The sequence below is a fragment of the Anabas testudineus genome, chromosome 6 (assembly GCF_900324465.2).
Source record: "Anabas testudineus chromosome 6, fAnaTes1.2, whole genome shotgun sequence".
Classification (NCBI taxonomy): domain Eukaryota; kingdom Metazoa; phylum Chordata; class Actinopteri; order Anabantiformes; family Anabantidae; genus Anabas; species Anabas testudineus.
Window position 1 is genome coordinate 2,846,320 of NC_046615.1, and position 19,623 is coordinate 2,865,942.

At 42.8% G+C, this 19,623-nt stretch overlaps 2 protein-coding genes across 2 annotated transcripts; both read right to left on the bottom strand.

Moving 5' to 3' along the window:
- Nucleotides 1–4,078: 4,078 nt before the first annotated feature.
- Nucleotides 4,079–11,296, bottom strand: cetp (cholesteryl ester transfer protein, plasma). The gene is made up of 18 exons (XM_026364643.1): nucleotides 11,253–11,296; nucleotides 10,246–10,490; nucleotides 9,692–9,806; nucleotides 9,463–9,594; nucleotides 9,292–9,362; nucleotides 8,665–8,752; nucleotides 8,511–8,580; nucleotides 8,363–8,423; nucleotides 8,165–8,256; nucleotides 7,946–8,045; nucleotides 7,289–7,368; nucleotides 7,043–7,093; nucleotides 6,790–6,936; nucleotides 6,008–6,075; nucleotides 5,793–5,835; nucleotides 5,355–5,424; nucleotides 4,422–4,507; nucleotides 4,079–4,331 (listed from the first exon to the last, which is right to left on the bottom strand). The coding sequence occupies exons 2-18, from the start codon at nucleotides 10,400–10,402 to the stop codon at nucleotides 4,254–4,256; spliced, it is 1,509 nt and encodes a 502-aa protein (XP_026220428.1). The 5' UTR covers nucleotides 10,403–10,490; nucleotides 11,253–11,296; the 3' UTR covers nucleotides 4,079–4,253.
- Nucleotides 11,297–13,596: 2,300 nt separating this feature from the next.
- On the bottom strand, nucleotides 13,597–19,157 carry herpud1 (homocysteine-inducible, endoplasmic reticulum stress-inducible, ubiquitin-like domain member 1). Its single transcript, XM_026366392.1, has 8 exons — nucleotides 18,790–19,157; nucleotides 17,240–17,317; nucleotides 16,773–16,859; nucleotides 15,967–16,148; nucleotides 15,548–15,658; nucleotides 15,060–15,431; nucleotides 13,933–14,053; nucleotides 13,597–13,786 (listed from the first exon to the last, which is right to left on the bottom strand). The coding sequence occupies exons 1-8, from the start codon at nucleotides 18,940–18,942 to the stop codon at nucleotides 13,601–13,603; spliced, it is 1,290 nt and encodes a 429-aa protein (XP_026222177.1). The 5' UTR covers nucleotides 18,943–19,157; the 3' UTR covers nucleotides 13,597–13,600.
- Between the last annotated feature and the right edge of the window lie 466 nt (nucleotides 19,158–19,623).

Here is a 19,623-nt window from a genome sequence, read left to right on the forward strand (position 1 = left end):
GCACGGGTGGAGCAGCATTGTTTGTCTGACTGCCGTCATCAGCTGGAGTGAATCCAGTTGAGCCGGGACTGAGCTCATTCAGCCATGCTCCATTCTGGTCCATGATACCTTATATTGTGGACTTTATTCTGTAGTAAAATAAGTCTGAATATGTATCAAATATGATAAAATAAGTATACAATAATATGTTTTCTGTAATTTCCTCTGTTGTGATAGTATTAGATTTTCATGCAATAATAGGAGAGGAGCTCAGTTTATCAGTAGAGGTCTCCTAGCAGAACTAAGAGATGGTTCAGAGTCACCTGATCCATCTCTAACTATAAGCTTTATAAAAAAGGAAAGTTTTAAGTCTAGTCTTTAATGTAGAGACGGTGTCTGCCTCCAGAACCTGAACTGGGAGCTGGTTCCACAGGAGAGGGGCTTGATAGCTAAAGGCTCTGCTTCCCATTCTACATTTGGAAACTCTAGGAACCACAAGTAAACCTGCAGTCTGAGAACGGAGAGTTCTGCTTGGAAAATATGGAACTATGAGTTCTTTGAGATAAGATGGAGCCTGATTATTAAGGGATTTATAAGTTAGGAGAAGAATTTTAAATTCAATTCTGGATTTTCTTCTATTAATAATGAATTACAATAGTCCAGTCTGGAAGTAACAAATGCATAGACTAGTTTTTCAGCATCACTTTGACACAGGATGCTCCTAATTTTACCAATATTCCTCAATGAATTCCTTATGATTCTTTTATTATGAATATGTTATTATGAGTTGGATGTTGTTTTTCCTTCAGAGAAGGAAAGAGCTGCTACATAATCAGATCAGACAGACATTTACATCTCTTCAAGTGTAGATATTCTTCTTGTTTAAATGTGTTTAGCCTGACATAAGGACACTAGTGACGTATGTGGAATGTTCATTGGGATAATTCACACTGAGACGAATGGGAATGTGGAATGCTGCAGTGAGTCAGACTCGGCCTGGTGGATCTGCAGCCAACTACGCTACTATCCACACACAGCCAACAAGAGCACGTCAGCCTAAGTGACACCGTCGCCAAAAACAGCCTCTATTCATATCGTTGTTTGACGGGACAGCAGCAGTTTGTAATGGGAACATTTCTTCAATAAATGTTTGATGCATGGGCCAAAATTAGGGAATAAATCATCTTCAGTATGATTCATATTCACGGGCCATGTATTGAGCTGGTAAGAAAACAATATACACCCAGCAGAGCCAACAAGTACAAGCTTTGCTCCTGTACTTTTAGTACAGCCAGTAGTTGATCAGACTAAGTGTTGTGCGACTCAGAAGAGTGGGAAAAAAGCTTCTACGTGTCTGGTTTATATTATGGTGTGCAGTAAATCAAATCACTGTGTTTGGAGCACTTATCAGTGGTTGGCTTTCGACTTTGCCCTGTGAGAAAATACACAAATGAAACAGCCGCGATGGACTGTTGGTCCCCACCACCACAACATTAATTAGTATAAACTGTTTATTAGATCCAGAGTCCAGCCACGTCTGATAAGTATTAATAGAGTAAACATATTTCTTCTTAAGCCAGTGTCAACTTAATGGAGTAATTACTGTCGATGTGAAAGCCAGTTCCCTCCTCCCTCTGTAAATGCAAATCATTTACCTTTGATCACCAAGATCCCAATCCACATTTCAAGACCTCTGTCAACAGGACTGTGTCTGTGTGTGACCCCGAAACCCTCAGTCGCAAGGGAGTGTGACCACACGGCAGCACTGCAAAGGAGTGTGTGCATTTAAAGGAGACCCAGACTCTCAGACTGAGCCAAAACACACGTAGAAGAAGTGATGCAATCAAGACCCGCTAAGGTCGTTCTCACGGCTGGACTGATGACGAGAAAATGTACAATTAAAGAAATCTGGTAGAAAAACTGAACCCGGAGTTCCACAGAAACTAGCTATAGAGAGTGTGTTCTTGACCTTTCTCTGGAATTTAAAGGGCAGAAGCATAACATGCAGGATCCTTTTCAAACGTCATACATACTTTACACTGCAGTACTTCATACTATACGTTTCAACATTCAATTGGTACAGCGATGAAACCCAGGGTCAGTGGTCTGACTCCGGAAGTGTCCTTGAACAAGACACCAAAACTCCCAACATGTGCTGTCTGGCAGCTGTCCAACAACACTTTCCCCAAGGGTGCAGTGACAGAGCCGAACAGACTTTGAGCAATGTTTTTAATCTGTCCTCGACTTTTCAGCCAGGTTGCTTCAGTTGCTGTCCCGACTGGGCACAGTTCAGCCCACAGGAAGACTCCCACAAGCTGGCCAATCAGAACAGGAAGAGAGACTGGTACTCAACTCAAACCAACCTTTTTAAAATCGAGGCCAGAGAAACTGTTGCATAAAGATTTTTCTAGGATCTTTTGAACATAAATCAATGATTAAATGATCAACTGCTACAAACCACAGTGTAGTGCAGAGAATACCCTGGTTTTCACTGAGATAATGGCACTAAAACGTAAAGCTTGACATTGAAAAATGTGCAATCGTGGCTGAACCTGCTGCAGTAATCAGTGGGAGTAGTTCACAAAGAAGTGAGCCAAGTATGCTGCATTAATGGAAAAGATAACATTTCAGTGTGAATATGTGCTCGGCCCTTCCTTTAGTGTTTTGCTGCAGGCTGTGCACTGAGAAATGTCAAATGACTTCACGCTAAACAATGATGTTTTGTCCGTGAGCATGATTCACCTGAAACTCCTTCCTTCAAACATCGGTCTGACTGTAAATAATGAAGCAGGATGCGCAGAAAGAGAGACGTGAGGAGGTGAAGGGGTAAAGAAGGAGGGGTGTGACAGCTTACGTGGATGTTTACGGTTTCGCGTGGGCCTGAAAGGAATGCAGGCTCACAGCAAGCGCGGCCTCGGGGAGGGGGGGAGGACACAGGTCACCGGTTACTGATGACTACTTCTCGGGCTGAAATTCCTACTTTCAGTTTACACCAGACTTGGCCTCCTTTTAGTCTACAAAGAAAATCCTCTAAATCCTCGCTGATCGTTGTTTGCAAAGAGCAAACATCACACCAGTGAGGAGGAGCTTTAGTGCGTATCAGCCTGGGCTGCCGGAGCTGGCACAGTGAGACAGATATGGGGGCAAGAATGCAGTGGAGAGGAATGTTCACAGAGAGACAAAGAGTAGTGGGAGATTAAAGTATTGGCACGGCCAGTCGGGGGGTGGGGGTGAGGGATTTGGCTCCTGGCAACTTGCTTGTTTACATCTGTGTGACCTGTCTGCAGATGTGCTTTTGGGTAAATAAGATACGGACTGACTGCAGCTCATTTTGCACTTCGTTCCAACGCAGCCACATGCAAACATGCAAAAGGAATGTAAATGAGGTATAAAGTACTGTAAGACATGTCGCATTTAAAACAAGGGAAGGGAAGGAATGGACAGTTTGCATGATGCACAGCACAAACTCCACTTAACTGAAGTCTGCACTGGTTTAAACTTGGAAGCATGATGAGTGTGTTTCTAAATGTTCCATTCAGTGGCTGAAGTTCAGATTTCAAAGGCATTTTTTCTACTCCCACACAAATCATCCTCCAGCATGTTGCTACCTGGTAGCTGGAGAGTTGTCCAGCACTGCCACCTAGTGGCTGCCAAACATTACTGACTGCAACATGCAAGGTGAAGACATTTTATTGTGATATGAAAATTTAAAGGTGATACTGGGGGAAAGTGGGGATAGATAGGGGGGGATCTGACATCTGAAAGGCAAATAACGTATTCCACAGTTGGGTCCTAGTAAATGAGAAGGAACTGAGAGCGGTAACTCCCTGTAGGACATGAGGGGCTGGAGGTAAAGCACCCAAAGCTTTACAACATCATCGACGCAGTAAGCTTCATGATCAGTATCTCTCTACTCAACAGCTCCTCTTGAGTCTTGTTTATAAAAAGCTTGTGTTTGTCAAGGCACTTAATTTAGATAGTTCAGTCAGATATGTATTTCTATTTTCCACAGAAGGTTAATTACTGGATATCATTACCACAGAAACCAAAATTAAATTACTGCATGTTAATTTTTACAATAACAACTGGAGATCTGGTTTAGCAAATGCTGTTTATTGTACAAACAGTGTAACATAACAGTAAACTGCTTCACTTGTACTAATTTAACATAGCAATCAAACTGCAGAGTGGAAATTACACATTTACATGCACTCATATGTTGTATTAGACGTGTATCCACTCTTAGGTGAGTCCCTAATCCCTGGGTTGCACAGCTACTGTAGTGTCTTCTGGAGGAACTCGACCAGGAGGTGATGAGGGAAACCAAAATCCATCTGAATCACCACGGAGCCCTGCAGCACGGAGAGAAAGGAAGACAGAAGCAATGTGGCTAGAACTGCATCACAGACGTGGGCGGAAAGGAAGGGAAGGAAAACACTCACATTCTGAGGAATCACTTCAGGGTTAAAGATGTCAAATAAGTAGGTTCCCTGGTTGTCCAGCATCTTGGTTATTTCGACTTGTAGAACTGCAACACGCACGAGAGACAGAAAACCAGATTAACCCAAAGACTCGAGACATTTCCTCTGCCTTCTAAAAGGCTCGGTTGGTTCTAACTGACTAGCTGGGAGTCCCGGGTATTTAACCTGATTACTTGTGAAACCTGGAGGTGGCCTTTTGCCATCAGCATCACGTCATAGTGTGAACAGCTGTGGAACTGCACATGGAGGGGGTAAGTGGTGATAAGTGGTGTCGTCATCGCGAGTGCCATGTCTACATTAAGCTGGGTAAGTCCTACAGTGTTCTTTAAATCCACACCATGTCTCCATCCACTTCAAAAACCAGATAGATGGTCTGAACCAGGTAAATATCCTCTAACAGGTCGTGTGTGGAGGACACACAACCAAACCAGCCACAGAAAACAACCAACGAACGAAGGGTACATCACTTCCCAGTGCCAGCCTATGCATTGTTTATAATGAGCAGGTTTCCACTAACTGACTAACTTCCACTGTTCAGATTCAGTGTTTCTGCTAAAGCTCCCTTTTCCCCAAACAGACCACAACGGCAAGCAGAAAACTGCAGCTTGAGTCTGGACGGACGGTGAAAACAGAAACAGAGATACACAGCTTAATGTGGATGTGCTGTGAGTAGCACCTTTAGGATGACGGAGAACTTCCAAAACTGAACTTTGGGTTTACTCCTTCATCACAACATACAGTAATCCATCATGTTAGTGTGGGGATGGTTCACCGTTGTTAAAATGCTACATTGATGCTAATTGTATGTCAGAATGATGATGTGTCTCGCTGTCCACTTGACATCTGATGGCCCTAAATGCATTTTAAAACCAAGCATAACCAAGCATGTCCTACCTGATAGGGCCTTGGGAATGCCTATCTTCTCCACAGCTTCCCGTATGAACTCCAGTTGCACGTCATCTAGCTATAAACATGGGGAGACGTGAAGAGTAACGACCAGTGTGATTTTAGCAGAAGGACGGGAAAAACATTCTAGCAAAGTCTTTGTGTTTCCTTACTGACATCAAGAAATCAATTAATACAGGTATATTTAACGGCAGGTGTTAAGCAGAACAGATGGCTGCTCCCTAAATGTTGTTCAAGTCAATTTGTGCCACTTTTATTTTGAAGGATTTATCATTTTCATCTCCTGTCCTCCATGTTCTGAGGCTCTGTCATGAGCATAAGCTGAAATTCAACTGCATTGACTGTATTTTTAGTGACATTTTGGGCCTTTGCACAAACATCTGTTCATGTTCTTGAGTTGTGAGAGAGTGGAGAAACAAATCATACCTGCTGATTCTGTGAGGGCAGCTCAGCTTGCAACACGACAATCCTAGAGAGGAAGAAGGATGATCATTGAACACCAAGCACACAGCGTGGCCTAAATAATGCACCTGACAGAACGTGGCCCAGTGATACACAATGACAGTGTGTGAGTGATGAAGAGGTGTGAGGCAGCGTGAGCTCTGCAGGCAGCTTGTGAAAAGCGTAAAGAGGAGTCTTACTGGGGTCGTTTACCCTGCAGGAACAGTTTCTTGTCAGCGTAGGAAGCTGTCACATCCACGGCCACATCCTGAGCACACAAGAACACAAACATCAGTCAAAAACACTGAAGACCGCACTGTACAGTACGACACAGGCGACGCAGCCACATATGCTGGGTTGGCTCTCTTCAACAACTCTGTCTCAGACATCAATCACTGTCTCCACCAGCTGGATCACGAGGTACGCCTGAAGCAGAGCACTCATAAAGTGTGATGTGCGATTGCAGGAAGCACCCATGTCTCGCGTCCCAGCAAACTAACAGCACACTCATCTGAGAGAGGTGTTGCATTTGTAATGTGCACTGTGCAGATGAGAGCTGTCGAATGTAAACGACTGAAAGCAGAAAGTAGGAACGACCTGTTTGACTGAAGGAGCCTTATCTTGATGAATCATTTGCATCATCAAGATAATAAAGGGAAGTTAAGAATCCAGGATGTAGGCATGCAAATGTTTCTATGACTACGACACCAGAAGATTCACGACGAGGTGCAAACCAACAGAAACAAGAAGGCAACGTATTTAGTTGTCAGCAGATCACTCCTTTGTCTTTCATTTGTAGTAACTTATCTTCTCAATCTTAACAAGCCCCTGTACAGTAATTAGGAGTCCATGTAGCCATGCTAAAGCGCAGCCAATAAATATTTACTGATAATTTGCTGCTGCTCGACAGGGACAACAGTGACTCCCGCTGGTTCACACATGCAAAGATTCAGTGTAAGGAAATGCTGAAGTGGCATCATACCGTTTTAAAGAAGAGCGCGCCCTGACCTCCACAGTCGAGCTCCCCGGAGGCCTGCGCACACACTCTTGTACCCAACTTGGAGGTGTTTAGGTAGGGGACAGATGAACTCCACACTCTCAGCTGTGAAGAGTCTGACTCCAATAGACACTGAACAAACACACACACACACACACACACATACACGTTGAGTAGGCCATGCTAATCTAATTTGATTACTGTTAAGGTTATTTTATTTCTTTGTCTTCATTATTACCTTTCTAATAAACTCAGGGGTGGCACTGGAGAGACTCGTCTTGAAAAGTTCCTGAAATCACACAGATCACATTATGAAAAGCCCAGTTAAACATCTGAACCTATCTGCCTCTTGTCTCTGTAAGTGTACAGGGAAAAAGCTGAACTCCATCTGGTTCTAACGCTGTGTGATCATTAACACATCTACTGTGATATTAAAGGCACCCTGCCTGGATTTGACAGGTCGTGCTGAAGGTGATGTACTTACAGTGAGCTCTGGTCCAGAGATGTTGAGTTTTAAATATCCGTCTTGTTGGGCAGCAGTAAGTATGGGATTAAAGACCTGGTCTGCAGTTAAACACAAAGTACTGTCAAACCAGACATGATTACAATGCTGAATACAATTACACTGTACAACACTAAACTTCACTGTCATCGACGCTATGTTTTATGTTTTAAGGTGCAGACATTCAGATACAGAATTTGTTAATTCCATCCATATTACACTGTTTAAAAATGCAGTAAAATGTATTCAAATTCCAAAATGTTGCTATAGTCAAACTCTCTAGGAATTGGGTGGCTGTAAGGATGGACAGACAACCAGAAGACATGATGCATCGCAGAGGCATAAAAATCTAGTTACAGGATGTGACAGACTGCTGTCTGCACACACATTGAATATTAATCCTGACGTGCAGAACCATCTGCTGTGGATTTAGGACAACAGACTTCCAGAGGTACAATATTAAAGACATTATTCTAGTGTGGAGGTTTAGAATGGCCGACATGTAGCAAGGTTTTGTCTACAACAACGGCAACATGACGGCACAACAGTCGGCTTCCATCTCTGCAAGTTCTTCAGTGTTCAGTGATTTTTGTGACTCAAACCAACAAGATTACTGGGACGTGCCACATCACAGCTGACCTGACACCCAAAAGTAGAGCATCCTGTTTTCAGTCAGAAGACCGGGGTGGAAAACAGAGTCGCTGATGACAGAGGTGGCGTTGTTGTAGATGGTCAGACCCTGGAAGATTCAGAAAAAACAAACTCAAAGTCAAGGGATAAGCAGAGACGCTGCGTGTGTGTGTCAGTCACAGCCGAGTGAGTAGGTTCATTTGTTGGTGGTTGAGAAACTCTTTTTACCTTGTGGTACGATTCTATGTAGTTAGCAGTGATAACAGGAACAGTGTTTATACCAATGTCCACACCGATGTCACCAATTCTCAGGAATTCCTCTGGAAACACACACACACACACACTTCTGTTCAGAGACACTGCAGATAAAACATGTTGTACATATCAGAGCACGCTAAGGTTGAAGGTACGGACACATGCACCCACTTGCTGTGTCTTGTATGAAGTCAGCCAGTATATTTGCCACCTTGTTGATCTCCTTACAAATCTGCATGTGAGAATAGACTGGTGAACATGCCGTCAGGTGTTTAACACTGTGCTCACATTAGGCTCCGCCTCTCTCCCCCCCTCTCACCTGTCCCTTGATGACCAGTTTGACAGTGAAGGTGATGAAGTCGGTGAAGAGCTTCTTCAGCCAGTTCGGTCTGAGCAACAACAGCAAACACACATAAAAGGGATCAGACACGGTGCGTATGTACCGCACATGTTTCTTGAGTTTGACAACTTACTCTCTGTCTCCCTGCAGATGCAGACGGAGCTTGTGGAAGTTCAGATAGCAGTCTGATGTGTCTGCTGCCACCTTATCGTTACCGCAGTCTGACAGAGGAGACAGACAAAAGAGAACATACTGTAAACTGGGAGAGACGGTGAAATAGATACACTTGGCACCTCTGTATGTTGGGAATGTTTCTATCACTTTCATCGTTTCAGCTGGATTTTCAGACTAAAACCTCTCTGAACATTGTTCTCTGACAGCCGAGCTGCTGAAATGCAGATTTGAGAAGCTCTCTAATGTCTCCAGAATAAATGTTCAAACGCCCACACCAGTCACCTTCAGTCTGTACTGGGCACCCAGAGCAGCAGAGCTTCAATTTAAAATTGCCAAATAAGAATAAATAAATCAACATTTTTTACATTTAAGCTTGAATACATTTTCACAGAAATTTTCAAAATAAAAGCATAGAGTCACAGCTGTGACCAGGTTTGACCGCTCAGACAAACAATACTAAATCATTTTCCAAATATATTTATTCCTGTTTGGTCGCTTTTAAATGTATGTTTTTTTTTTTTTTAATTACTAACACATTAAACCAGAGCTTAAATTCTCATGTAAACATCCAAAATAAGATACTTACAAAGTCTGGGGTTGATTCCAAGATCAATCTGAGACTCGACCTCAAAGTCAATTGAATGTGAGAGGCTGACACTACATGAAAAAAAGGGTTTCATGATGCGTTCACATGTTGAGTATACATGTTGTTCATTATATATCATACACACACACACACACACACACACACACTTACAGCCAGCTGCCATATCCATACTGGATGGTCCCTTTGAAGACAGCGGACACGTTGCTGATTTCCATGGCGATGCCTTCACCTGGACGCAGCTCAAACACGCTCTGGCCAATCGACAGATTGTGAATCTCCAAACTGGGAGAGTCAAAGGAAATAAAAGAAAAGAATGCTGCGTGATTTCACGTGCTCTCGTCCGTCTCTGTATGTGCGCACCGCGTACGTGTCCACTCACTTGTCCAGGCCGTATAAGACTCTGCCTATGAAGAGCATGGATTTCTCTCCCTTCACGCTTGGATACCTGGCGTGTTTGAATGCAGCTTCAATCACTTTGGTAGTTTTCTCATTCACTTTCAAAAACACAGAAACAGAACTCATTAGATACTGACACACACAAAGAGATCAAATCATTTTTATTGTAGATATACAATATAAATATATATAATGTTCTGTTCTTCAGTCTCTCCTAGCCCATCACATTGTCTCAATGTGAACTTGTGTTAAAACTAACAAACACAGAACAACTGTATGGCAGGTGCAGCCCTTTTTGCAGCCAGTGCACTGGCCCCCTCAGCCAACCCCTAGGACCACCCCTGCACTTGCTGCTTCTCATTGGGTCTCTGCCTTTAGTCTGTCTGTTATTTCCTCGAAAGCAAAAAGGTTTTAACAGGCAAAAAAAAAATTTTCTCGGCTTATCAAAAAGATAAGTTGTTAAATTCATTTCATTAAGACAAATCAAGCAAACACCAAAGAGACAAATACCAAAACCAGGTCAAAATCCCAACTCACGCACAACAGCAGCAGGGTAGGTGAGGCGGCACACGATGCCGGTAAACCTGTAGGCTGAAGCGGGGTCCTGCAGACAGCCATGGGATGCCCCGAGCACAGATAGGACCAGCAGCAGCAGCATGGGCAGCCGTGGCGGTGGGAAAATGTCACCAGGCATCGTACCAGTGGATGGTTCAACTCTCTGAGAGCCGGTGGAGGGTTTGAACCCTTTGGACTGTTTGCAGTTCACTGATGTAACTGACTCACTGCACAGTGGAGAGAGACAAGTTCAGTCGGTTCACTCAGTCTCTTCACTTCCAGACTCCTTCTTTTTCGGTCCCCTCCGGCCTTAAATTTCCAAGAGCTGTGGCTGCTCTGCTCTCACCTATCCCGACTAGGATTGTCAACCTTTGAGCCGGCCTTTTTGGAGATCTGTGGTCATTGCTGAGACAACACTTCAGCCCACTAACCTTATGTCGTCTGCTTTCAATGAAGGACTCTGTACTGCTAATATCTAGCAAGGACCCCCTGTCCTTCATCCAATCAGAGTTGGAGAAATTGTTTGATCCTTGCTTGATAAACGGACAAACACTGACTCAGAATTTGTCCCTTTTGAGTCAACTGGTCAAAGTGCAACCCACACTCATGTATTCAAACATCCAGTGTTAAAACAGGGGGCTGAACCCTCTTCAATATATAGATCGCACTACGCAAACTAGTGATAAAAGTAGCAATCGCACTGAACAGAAGCGAAATAGAAACACTGCATACCAGCTGGTAAATCTGTATCAGGTCTAAGCTGATTCCACTTTGCCTCCTGTCAGCAGGAGAAGAACGTGTGTGTGTCGTGAACAAAGACTCTTTCAGAAAGAGTCTTCTCACAGTGAAACTAGATACAGAAGCTGACTGAAGCACTCTGCTGCTAAGGAGTGTGTTTGTTCTCTCGGCTGAGTGAAGGTGGTTTTAAAGCCTTAGGAGAGAGGATAGGGGAGGTCCGGTAGGACACAAAGGCTAACAGAGAGACTCACATGCAGCATGTAGTAGACCAGTGCACTAGTCTGGGAACAGTGCTCTGTCCTCTGGGCGTCTGGTTATATGATGTGAACCTTCCACCTTAACTGTGTTGGAAGTAGGCGGTGAGGCTCACCGTTCTAACCAATCAGATAAATTCAATGATTTCTGCTTGATTTAGCTTCTCACTTATCTTAAGTTAATTCAGAATAAAATGTCAAAGGCTGTGCAGAGCGTGACGAGCGTGGTGGAGGGTAGAAGAGCACAGCAGAGCAGGGAGATGGTGCGCACAGTGGAAGGATTCCAAGTGTTGTGCCAGTGCTATCTTAAAGGGTTCTGATGGTACATATATGATTCTGTAAAGTTTGGCTTATGTTACAAAGTCAGAGGCCAAAAGCTCGAGGTGAACGTGTATTTACATGCTGGCTGGGAGTGAAACCACTGGTTTCAGTTTGGCTTTGTTCTTAAGGGTTTATCCAAAGCTGTTGGACAGCAACAGATATCGAGTGTTTTTTTATCTCTTCACAGCACCTCACACACTGTTTTCACAGCCTGCCCCTGTATGCAGCAGGATTTTAAATACACTGTTCTGAGTATAATTCAACCCTTTGCCAATATTATACAACTTATGTATGCTTATTTATGTGTATTAAACTTTATTTAATAATAACATCTCAGTGTATTTTTTGATTATATTTTGTAATGGTTTACTAGAGATGTATGCAAAAATGTATTGTGTATCCTTAGTTGAATACTGTGACCCAGAATACTATAGATGTGTTATTGGCAACACTAAATGAATTTCGATTTTACTGTTCTTTTAGATTCTGCACTGACACCCTGAGTACCAAACTCTGAAGTGGACTAGTAGAACTACTGACTGAATTATGATATTAACTTAAACAATAATAAAAAAAAATAAAAAAAAGACAACCTGACCTTCAGGTATTGATACGTGTTGACAGCAAACCGTGGCTGTTCTGAAATCAGCAGAAACATCGTCCTAACGTGCAACAAATAAAGGCAAAGAGGGATTATTAACTCTAAGAACATTTATTGCATCCATTATTGTACGTTGTCCTCCACACACACACACAATTCACTGCACAGCATCCATCGATAAGTAATATACACAGGGAATCAAACATAAAAACTCTTTAAGACGTGGATCATAGGACGAGGGCAACGACTTTGTTATGAGACAAAGGCATTTAGTCCTTGCACAGTAAAACATGTCCTGATTTGAGATGTAAAACACAGAAAGAGATCTAGACTCCAGTCACACACCGTAACTGTGTGACCTGTACCTGCATTTTAACACTCGATCAACACAATGACATAATGAAAACAATACAGTAAAAGCAAAGCAATATTTCCTGTAACCTAAACACTGATCTGACCGGTTTTGTTTTGGAGTTGGAGAAATTTTAACTTCGTCTCATCTCAGGAAAAAAATAGTGCAAAAAAAGCCACAACTCTATGCTGTGAAGGTATTACATTATATTACAGATCTTCACATGAAGAATAAGAAATCACAGATCTTCTATGTATGAAGACGTTTGCATAAGAAACATATAAAGTGCTCAGTGTACATCTGTATTTACAAAAGTAGAAGTTTAAATAAAGGCCAAATGAATTTGAAACCGATGTGTCATCTGTTACATAGCCAGAATTCCCTTTTTCTATACTTTACAATTTCTACCAATTTTTTCTCTACCTCGCTAAATTATATGGACAACTCAGATGTGTTAGGTTTAGAGTTGCTGATCTCAACTAGTCATCGCTGTCTGGACACAAGTGCAACTGATCCGATCCACTTGACTGGTTATCCTAGATAGGCTTGATTAATCGAGTTGGATATTTAGTTATGTTTAGTTCCCACTTTAACTTTTAATCTGGTTCTGGAAAGTCGTTCTACACATATATGTTGTTTATATTCTTCATGTAACCAGTTCAGATGAGTTGATTTCACATCAAAGGAGGCCATGGACTGTTAATACATCTCCTCACAAGAAGAATTAAATAGGCACAATGAGTTTTCTTTTTCAACCCTCTGCTGCCACCTGCTGTTTAATGTAATGATTCCCAAACCTGGGCCGTGACCCAGCACTGGAGTTGCAAAGTTGTTACCTGACAGGACATCGATCGTCCTGCCCCCATCTACACCTACTGTTGGCCCATGGAATGATGCTATGTGTAAACAGGCTATCAAAGCTGGAAATCCTGTATTTGACGGAAGTCATTACTGGAACATTATTTTTGCTGGTGTTTTCCAGTGCTTCATATTTTTTTAGATTGTGTCATTTCCCACATAAAACAATGCCTTAGGTTTCTGCTGTCTCTGTCGATGCTGTGTTCTGCGTGATCAGTTGGCCACACCCTGAGGAAGCTCAGGTATGAGGGAGGAGAAGAAGGTTTTGAAGAAAACCCAGGCCGTCCACACGATGGATACATTGTGAGGAGGAACTAAAACTGCCGTCATTGGTCCCTGTCCATCAGATCCATCTGCAGCAGCAGCGGCAGGTTCCTCGATTTGTCTGTCAGCATCTGCCTGGAGAGACAGAACACGATAGATACATAAAACCATGATTTATGGTAGAGACAGTGTTTCAAGAAAAGATCCACATGTAGGTTATTCAACATTACAGTGAACAGATAGCATCAGATCAGATAATCATGTAGGACATAGTTTCTTACTGGATTTGGGTTTTGGTTCCTGTTCTCATTCTGCTGGTTGTGCTGGACCTCAGGGGGCTGCAACTGGTTGGGTCCCTGAGCCTGGACTCGCCTTCTGAAGGGAAACCAACCAGCAGTGTGTCTGCAGAGGAGGAAATCAAGAGAGGAAGTAAATTCATGAAGTGTATTACACCAAGTTCCACTAATGCCTTTTATAAACTCTAAATCTGTCATTTACAAAAGTATTCACATCCTTAGTTGTTTTTAGAAGCACCCCTAACAGCTCTGAGGCTTCTTGGATCAGTCACTAGCTGGATTTGGGGAGTTCTAAACCAAAACCCATTCACTTTAAACAAGCTACATTACAGCCCTCCTGGAGAGGAGGAGTAAGGTGATTCTGAGGCATCATTTGGTCAGTTTAAGTCATGCAAACTGCATAAGTTTGAAGCCCAAATTTGCATAAGTGCTTTAGTTCCTTGTTATGGAAATCCTGGATCTGCATAAGGAGACCACAAGCAACAACCAAACACACAACGTTGGTCTTTAGAATGTGAACATTGTGACTATCCGGCATGTGATCTTTGCCCTGCAGTTTCACAGCCTCTTTTCCCCTTCTCCCTGTATCAGCAGCAACTCTACTAATAAAGATTCTAAATTATATTATTAATAAGCAAAGCTAAAGTCACCTTATTTACTCAAACATCTGTATAATTTCAAAAGGAATAACTAGCAAAGTTTTTTATGACGTGCGTCAGATTGGTGGGTTATGGTTGAGTGATTTTGCTGTCACCTTACAAACACTGAGCTAATGTCCTGCTGAGGAACAGAGCAAGCTAACATTAGCAGTAAGCTATTTAAACACTGAATGTTCTGTGGCCAAAGACAAAGACAAAACAAACACTCTGAGCTCAGCTGCTTTCACTTGCTTGTTCTTCTGGTTTTACAGGTTTCACAGGTGTGTATCCTGAAGGCTGTGTACACAGTCGTGAACTACTTTGCATATTGTGTAAATGATACAAAAGAACACAGTGACAGCACATACTGTAGTAGGAATGCTAGTACACTACCCCAAAAAGTAGTATTTTGAGTAGCTTTGAATGGTTAATATGGTGAATTGCTGGTAAGCTGATAGCAAACAGTATACTTACAGGTACATGAGAAGGAGGGTGCTCATCACCAACAGAAAGCGACTCAGGTTGGAGTAATGGTACACGATCACGAGCAGAACGCCGAACCTAGCAGCAGAGTACAGCCAGTCGAGCCAGTCGCGATCCACGTCCTCCTCGTCCTCCACGACAGGCCCTCCCTGCGCGTTCATCCGCATGTTCTGGTTGGCGTCCCCCGCGTTGATGAAAGCGCCATCCTGTGCCGGGTTCTGATTGGCCGGCAGGTTGTCAATGGGGTTCTGATTGGCTAATGGGGCTGGAACAGGTACTTGGTGAGCAGGAACAGGAGGGTACTGGCCAGTGGTTGGAGCAGGTGCAGAGGGAACAGTCCCTGCTGCTGCCAGAGCTGCATGGCTGAAAATGCCAGAGAAGTGATTAAAAACTAGTCCGACAAAGTCATCAACGTCCTTAGCAGAACACACGGTCGAAGAAAAATCGCAGAAAGTAAAAGAGTATAAATAAACACTCACTACTGCATGTAGTACTGTCTGGCATAGACATGCTGGAGCCACAGTAGCTGCTGAGGGCTGTACAGGGAGAAGGTAGGAAAGGTTGGCTGAGTCATCTGCGGTGCACCAGGCCTGCAGTAGGGTAAAAAAAAAACAACAAAAACAAATACATACAGACTATTAATGTCGTTCATGTCTTTTCATCATTAACATCTATGTGCTGCAGTTTTTTTGTGTCAATACGTATTAGTAGTTGCAAATCAAGGGTGTGTTTCAGTAAAGGTCCTCTTTCACTTCCCCTTGGCACTTTGTTAAATGACTCCTGCATTACCACAAGTTATTATACTTGGTTTTAAAGTATTTGTGTCAGATCATATTTGTTGATTCCATGTTTCCTAAAGTTTGTAAGAATAAAACACAAGCTTTTTCATGTGGCTTACATTGTAGCAGCAGCAGGCCACACAGGAGTCTCTGGTGGAGATGCTGGGGTCTGTGTGTGAGCTGGAGCAGCAGATGAAGAAGAGGTCTGCCTCCTCTGCCTCAGCTCTGGTGTGCGGGGAGTCTGGACTGAGTCTGCTGTGGTTTTTGGACTGGAAGGACGAGGCTGTTCTAGTTCTTTGGTCTGCAAAGGAAGAACAGTTTGATCTAGTTAAAAATCGCTTCAGCTTCTGTTTTATGCACAAGGATGTCTAAACATCTGGAGGTTTTGCAGCATTAATTCAAGCAGAGCAGGGCACTTGTGAAACTGTAGTGGGTTATCTTTAGCTGTACGTTTGATCTTGAAACTGTGACTGAGTTGGAACGATGGTGACTCAAGCAAAACCGCTCTACTCCACGGTGGGATGGTATTTGTGCACCTGTCGCCTCTTTAAACACACAAAGCTGTTTAACTTCTGATTGAAAATAGCCTAAATCTAAAGCCTGGGAGCCATGGAAAAAAGCTGATTACTACACTACTACTACACTTTGAACAAACAAGGTCTTATAACTTCAATATACTTTAAGTAGCACTTAATAATATTAACCATGAAAAATAAAACTAATAAATCTCAATAAGGAAGGTGACAAGTGAATCAAACTCATTTTTGATCGTTTGTGCTTGTTTTACAAGCAGGAACCAACAAATGAAATATAAAAACCTACAGAAACTCAGGCTTCATGTACCCATTGACTTTCATTTGAGGTGAGAACACACTGTATATGTCCTCAGGAAATCTGCATGTGAGTAAACATCATTACTTCTCACCTTAGGCCTAGCTCCGAGTGATCCCCGAGGTGGATTTCGAAAGGGGCAAACCAGGTGCAGCGTGAGAATGGAGTTGGTCTGAGGGAGCTGAAACAAATATCTGATTAGAAAAGCTACATTGTGAAACGCACTGATCTGCACACTGATAAAGCTACAGAACTTTGTGGAGGTGTTCCGAGACAGATGTGGACAAAAATGGTGGATGGAGAAAAAAAGGAAAAGAGGGATAATGTGTCATATTTCACACATGCATAGATGACAGATTCCACCGCTGATCTTTGAACAGGATCACATGAATAAGCATCTAAATCTGATCTTCTAACTTTCTAACAAACATTTTTCTTGTCAGCAATGGAACTTAACAATGTACACTGCAATATACTGAGGTACTTCCAATATTTACTATATCCTTATTCAATGGACTACAGTAGCTTTGTGTAGGTGTACAAATTTATTGTGACACATACCTGTGTGAAAATATCTCTAATGTGCAGATGGTCAGGCAGCAGTTTGCCACCATAGATCAGCCTCTGCTCGCTTACAGCCTGAAGAAAAAGAAAACAAGTAGGTTCTGTTGAGTCGAGCATTTGGGATCAGGTTATGTCAGCAGCTTACATATTCAGTCTGGACAGCTGGTTGCTTTGGATGATTACAAATAACACTGAGGATTTTTTTTCCAGTTACAGGAATAGTTGTCCTGCTCCAGCTGCTGAGTGGTGGAAAATTTGTTTTATATTGATAGAACTAAACAAGAAAAACTAAACAACTATATTAATATGGAAATGACACTGGAGCTGTTTAGAATACAAATCAATTAAAATTAATAATAAAAATCTTAATTAAAATGTTACAGTATGTGCAGGTTAGTATGTTTAATGTGTTATTTCTGTTCTTTTCTTGTGTGTATATTTTCATGTGACTGATGCTTTTCCTTCTTAATCTCTGGTTTATTACTAATTATTATATATAATCCTACAGCATAATTATGTCTTGCTATGTGCTACATTTTAGATACATGCCTTCTCTGCAGATTAGCTACAATCAAGTTAATAACACATGAAGGTTTGTCTTCACAAAAGCATATGACTGATTTTCCCCAAGATCGTACAGTCACTTGTTCTGTTACTGTAAAACCTGACATTCTCCTCCATGGCCCCAGCTCATCTTTGCACTGTCCATCTGCATCCTCTTCATCCCACTGAAACATACAGTGTAACTCTACTACAACTACAGTGGTAGATTTGACTCTGTGACTGATGCTGTGATCAACCTTCCCGAGGTTTGTTTGTCATTGTGTCCCATCTAGTTTTACCAGAGTATTTTATGTCATAATATGCATTGCATGCTTTACTATTGCTTTAATGTGTAATTTAACACCTGGCCGACAATTCAAGACAAGTTTTCCAGGTAACAACGGCGCATTTTCAGTGATGCTGGTCATTGTGCATTGTCCCTAAAAGAAATGTAGACTCCTTAAAAACTCCTCATAGGGCCTGATGGAACCCTACAGATCTGATGTGCAGGTGTTAGTGTCAGCACACAGACAGTCTGAAACTAACAGAGGACAGTGGACAGGGAGACACTGACAGAGGACAGACACTGACAGAGGACAGACACTGACAGAGGACAGACACTGACAGAGGACAGACACTGACAGAGGACAGACACTGACAGAGGACAGACACTGACAGAGGACAGACACTGACAGAGGACAGACACTGACAGAGGACAGACACTGACAGAGGACAGACACTGACAGAGGACAGACACTGACAGAGGACAGACACTGACAGACACTGACAGAGGACAGACACTGACAGAGGACAGACACTGACAGAGGACAGACACTGACAGAGGACAGACACTGACAGACACTGACAGAGGACAGACAGCTGTTAACTGGCAGCTGGCTCGTGTCGTCACATTCCAGAACACAGTCTCGAGCTGCACTCGCATCAGGAGCTAGTTCCGCTAACATGAGCTAGCCTGCTAACTTATCCGCCACACAACAACTCACCGGTTTAGAGGGGTAGACAGCCGACAAACGCGTTTTTAGGTCCTTTACGGTCCAGCTCAGGTGAACACCGTCGACAGTTTGGTCCTCCTGCGCCTGGTTGGGCGTTTTAATGAGAAGACTAATGGTCTTTTGTTGGGGCTCTCCTACATCCATTTTTCTTCTCTTTCGCTCTTAATAGTCTCGCGCTCTGACAGATGCTGCTCGCTCACGACCACTGAACTCGTCAAAACAAAATATAAGTCGATGAGAAACAGTCTGTCATCAGACAGTCTACGAGAAGCGAAAGCAAGCAGCCTTGAGTAAAGAGAAAGTCGCAGGACTCCGCCGTGTGTCGGAGTCTCCTCCAGCTCACAGTCATACGGGACTTCAGCGCTGTGTCCAAACACACTGTGGCCGCTCCTGATTGGCTGCGTCCCCCCCCCGTGCTCAGACGTGGAAGCTCAGGGCAGAGCCGCCCTGTGAGCATGCGCAGTTATTAATTGTTGATTCAGAAGATCGTTTATTTCTAAAAGTCAGTCTAGTAAGTAAAAACAGTAAGGGACAGTTTTCTGTTTTTATAGCCGGGACACTAGTAGCGCAGTGGATATGGAAGTAAATTAGTAACTATAAATATATCAATTAATATCACCAGTAGTTTCTATAACTTCAGTGTCTGCAGTTAGTCGTTCCTGAAAACAGAAGCAAAGTGAGACCTCTTCACTTAATTACTACTGGAGTAATGAAAAAGCACAACTTTGTTGAAGACTGTGGTGACGTCAGGGCTGTTACATCAGATGAATGTCAGTGGTTTGGCAGATTTGACAATTAAAACTGACTTTAATCTATAATTATAAC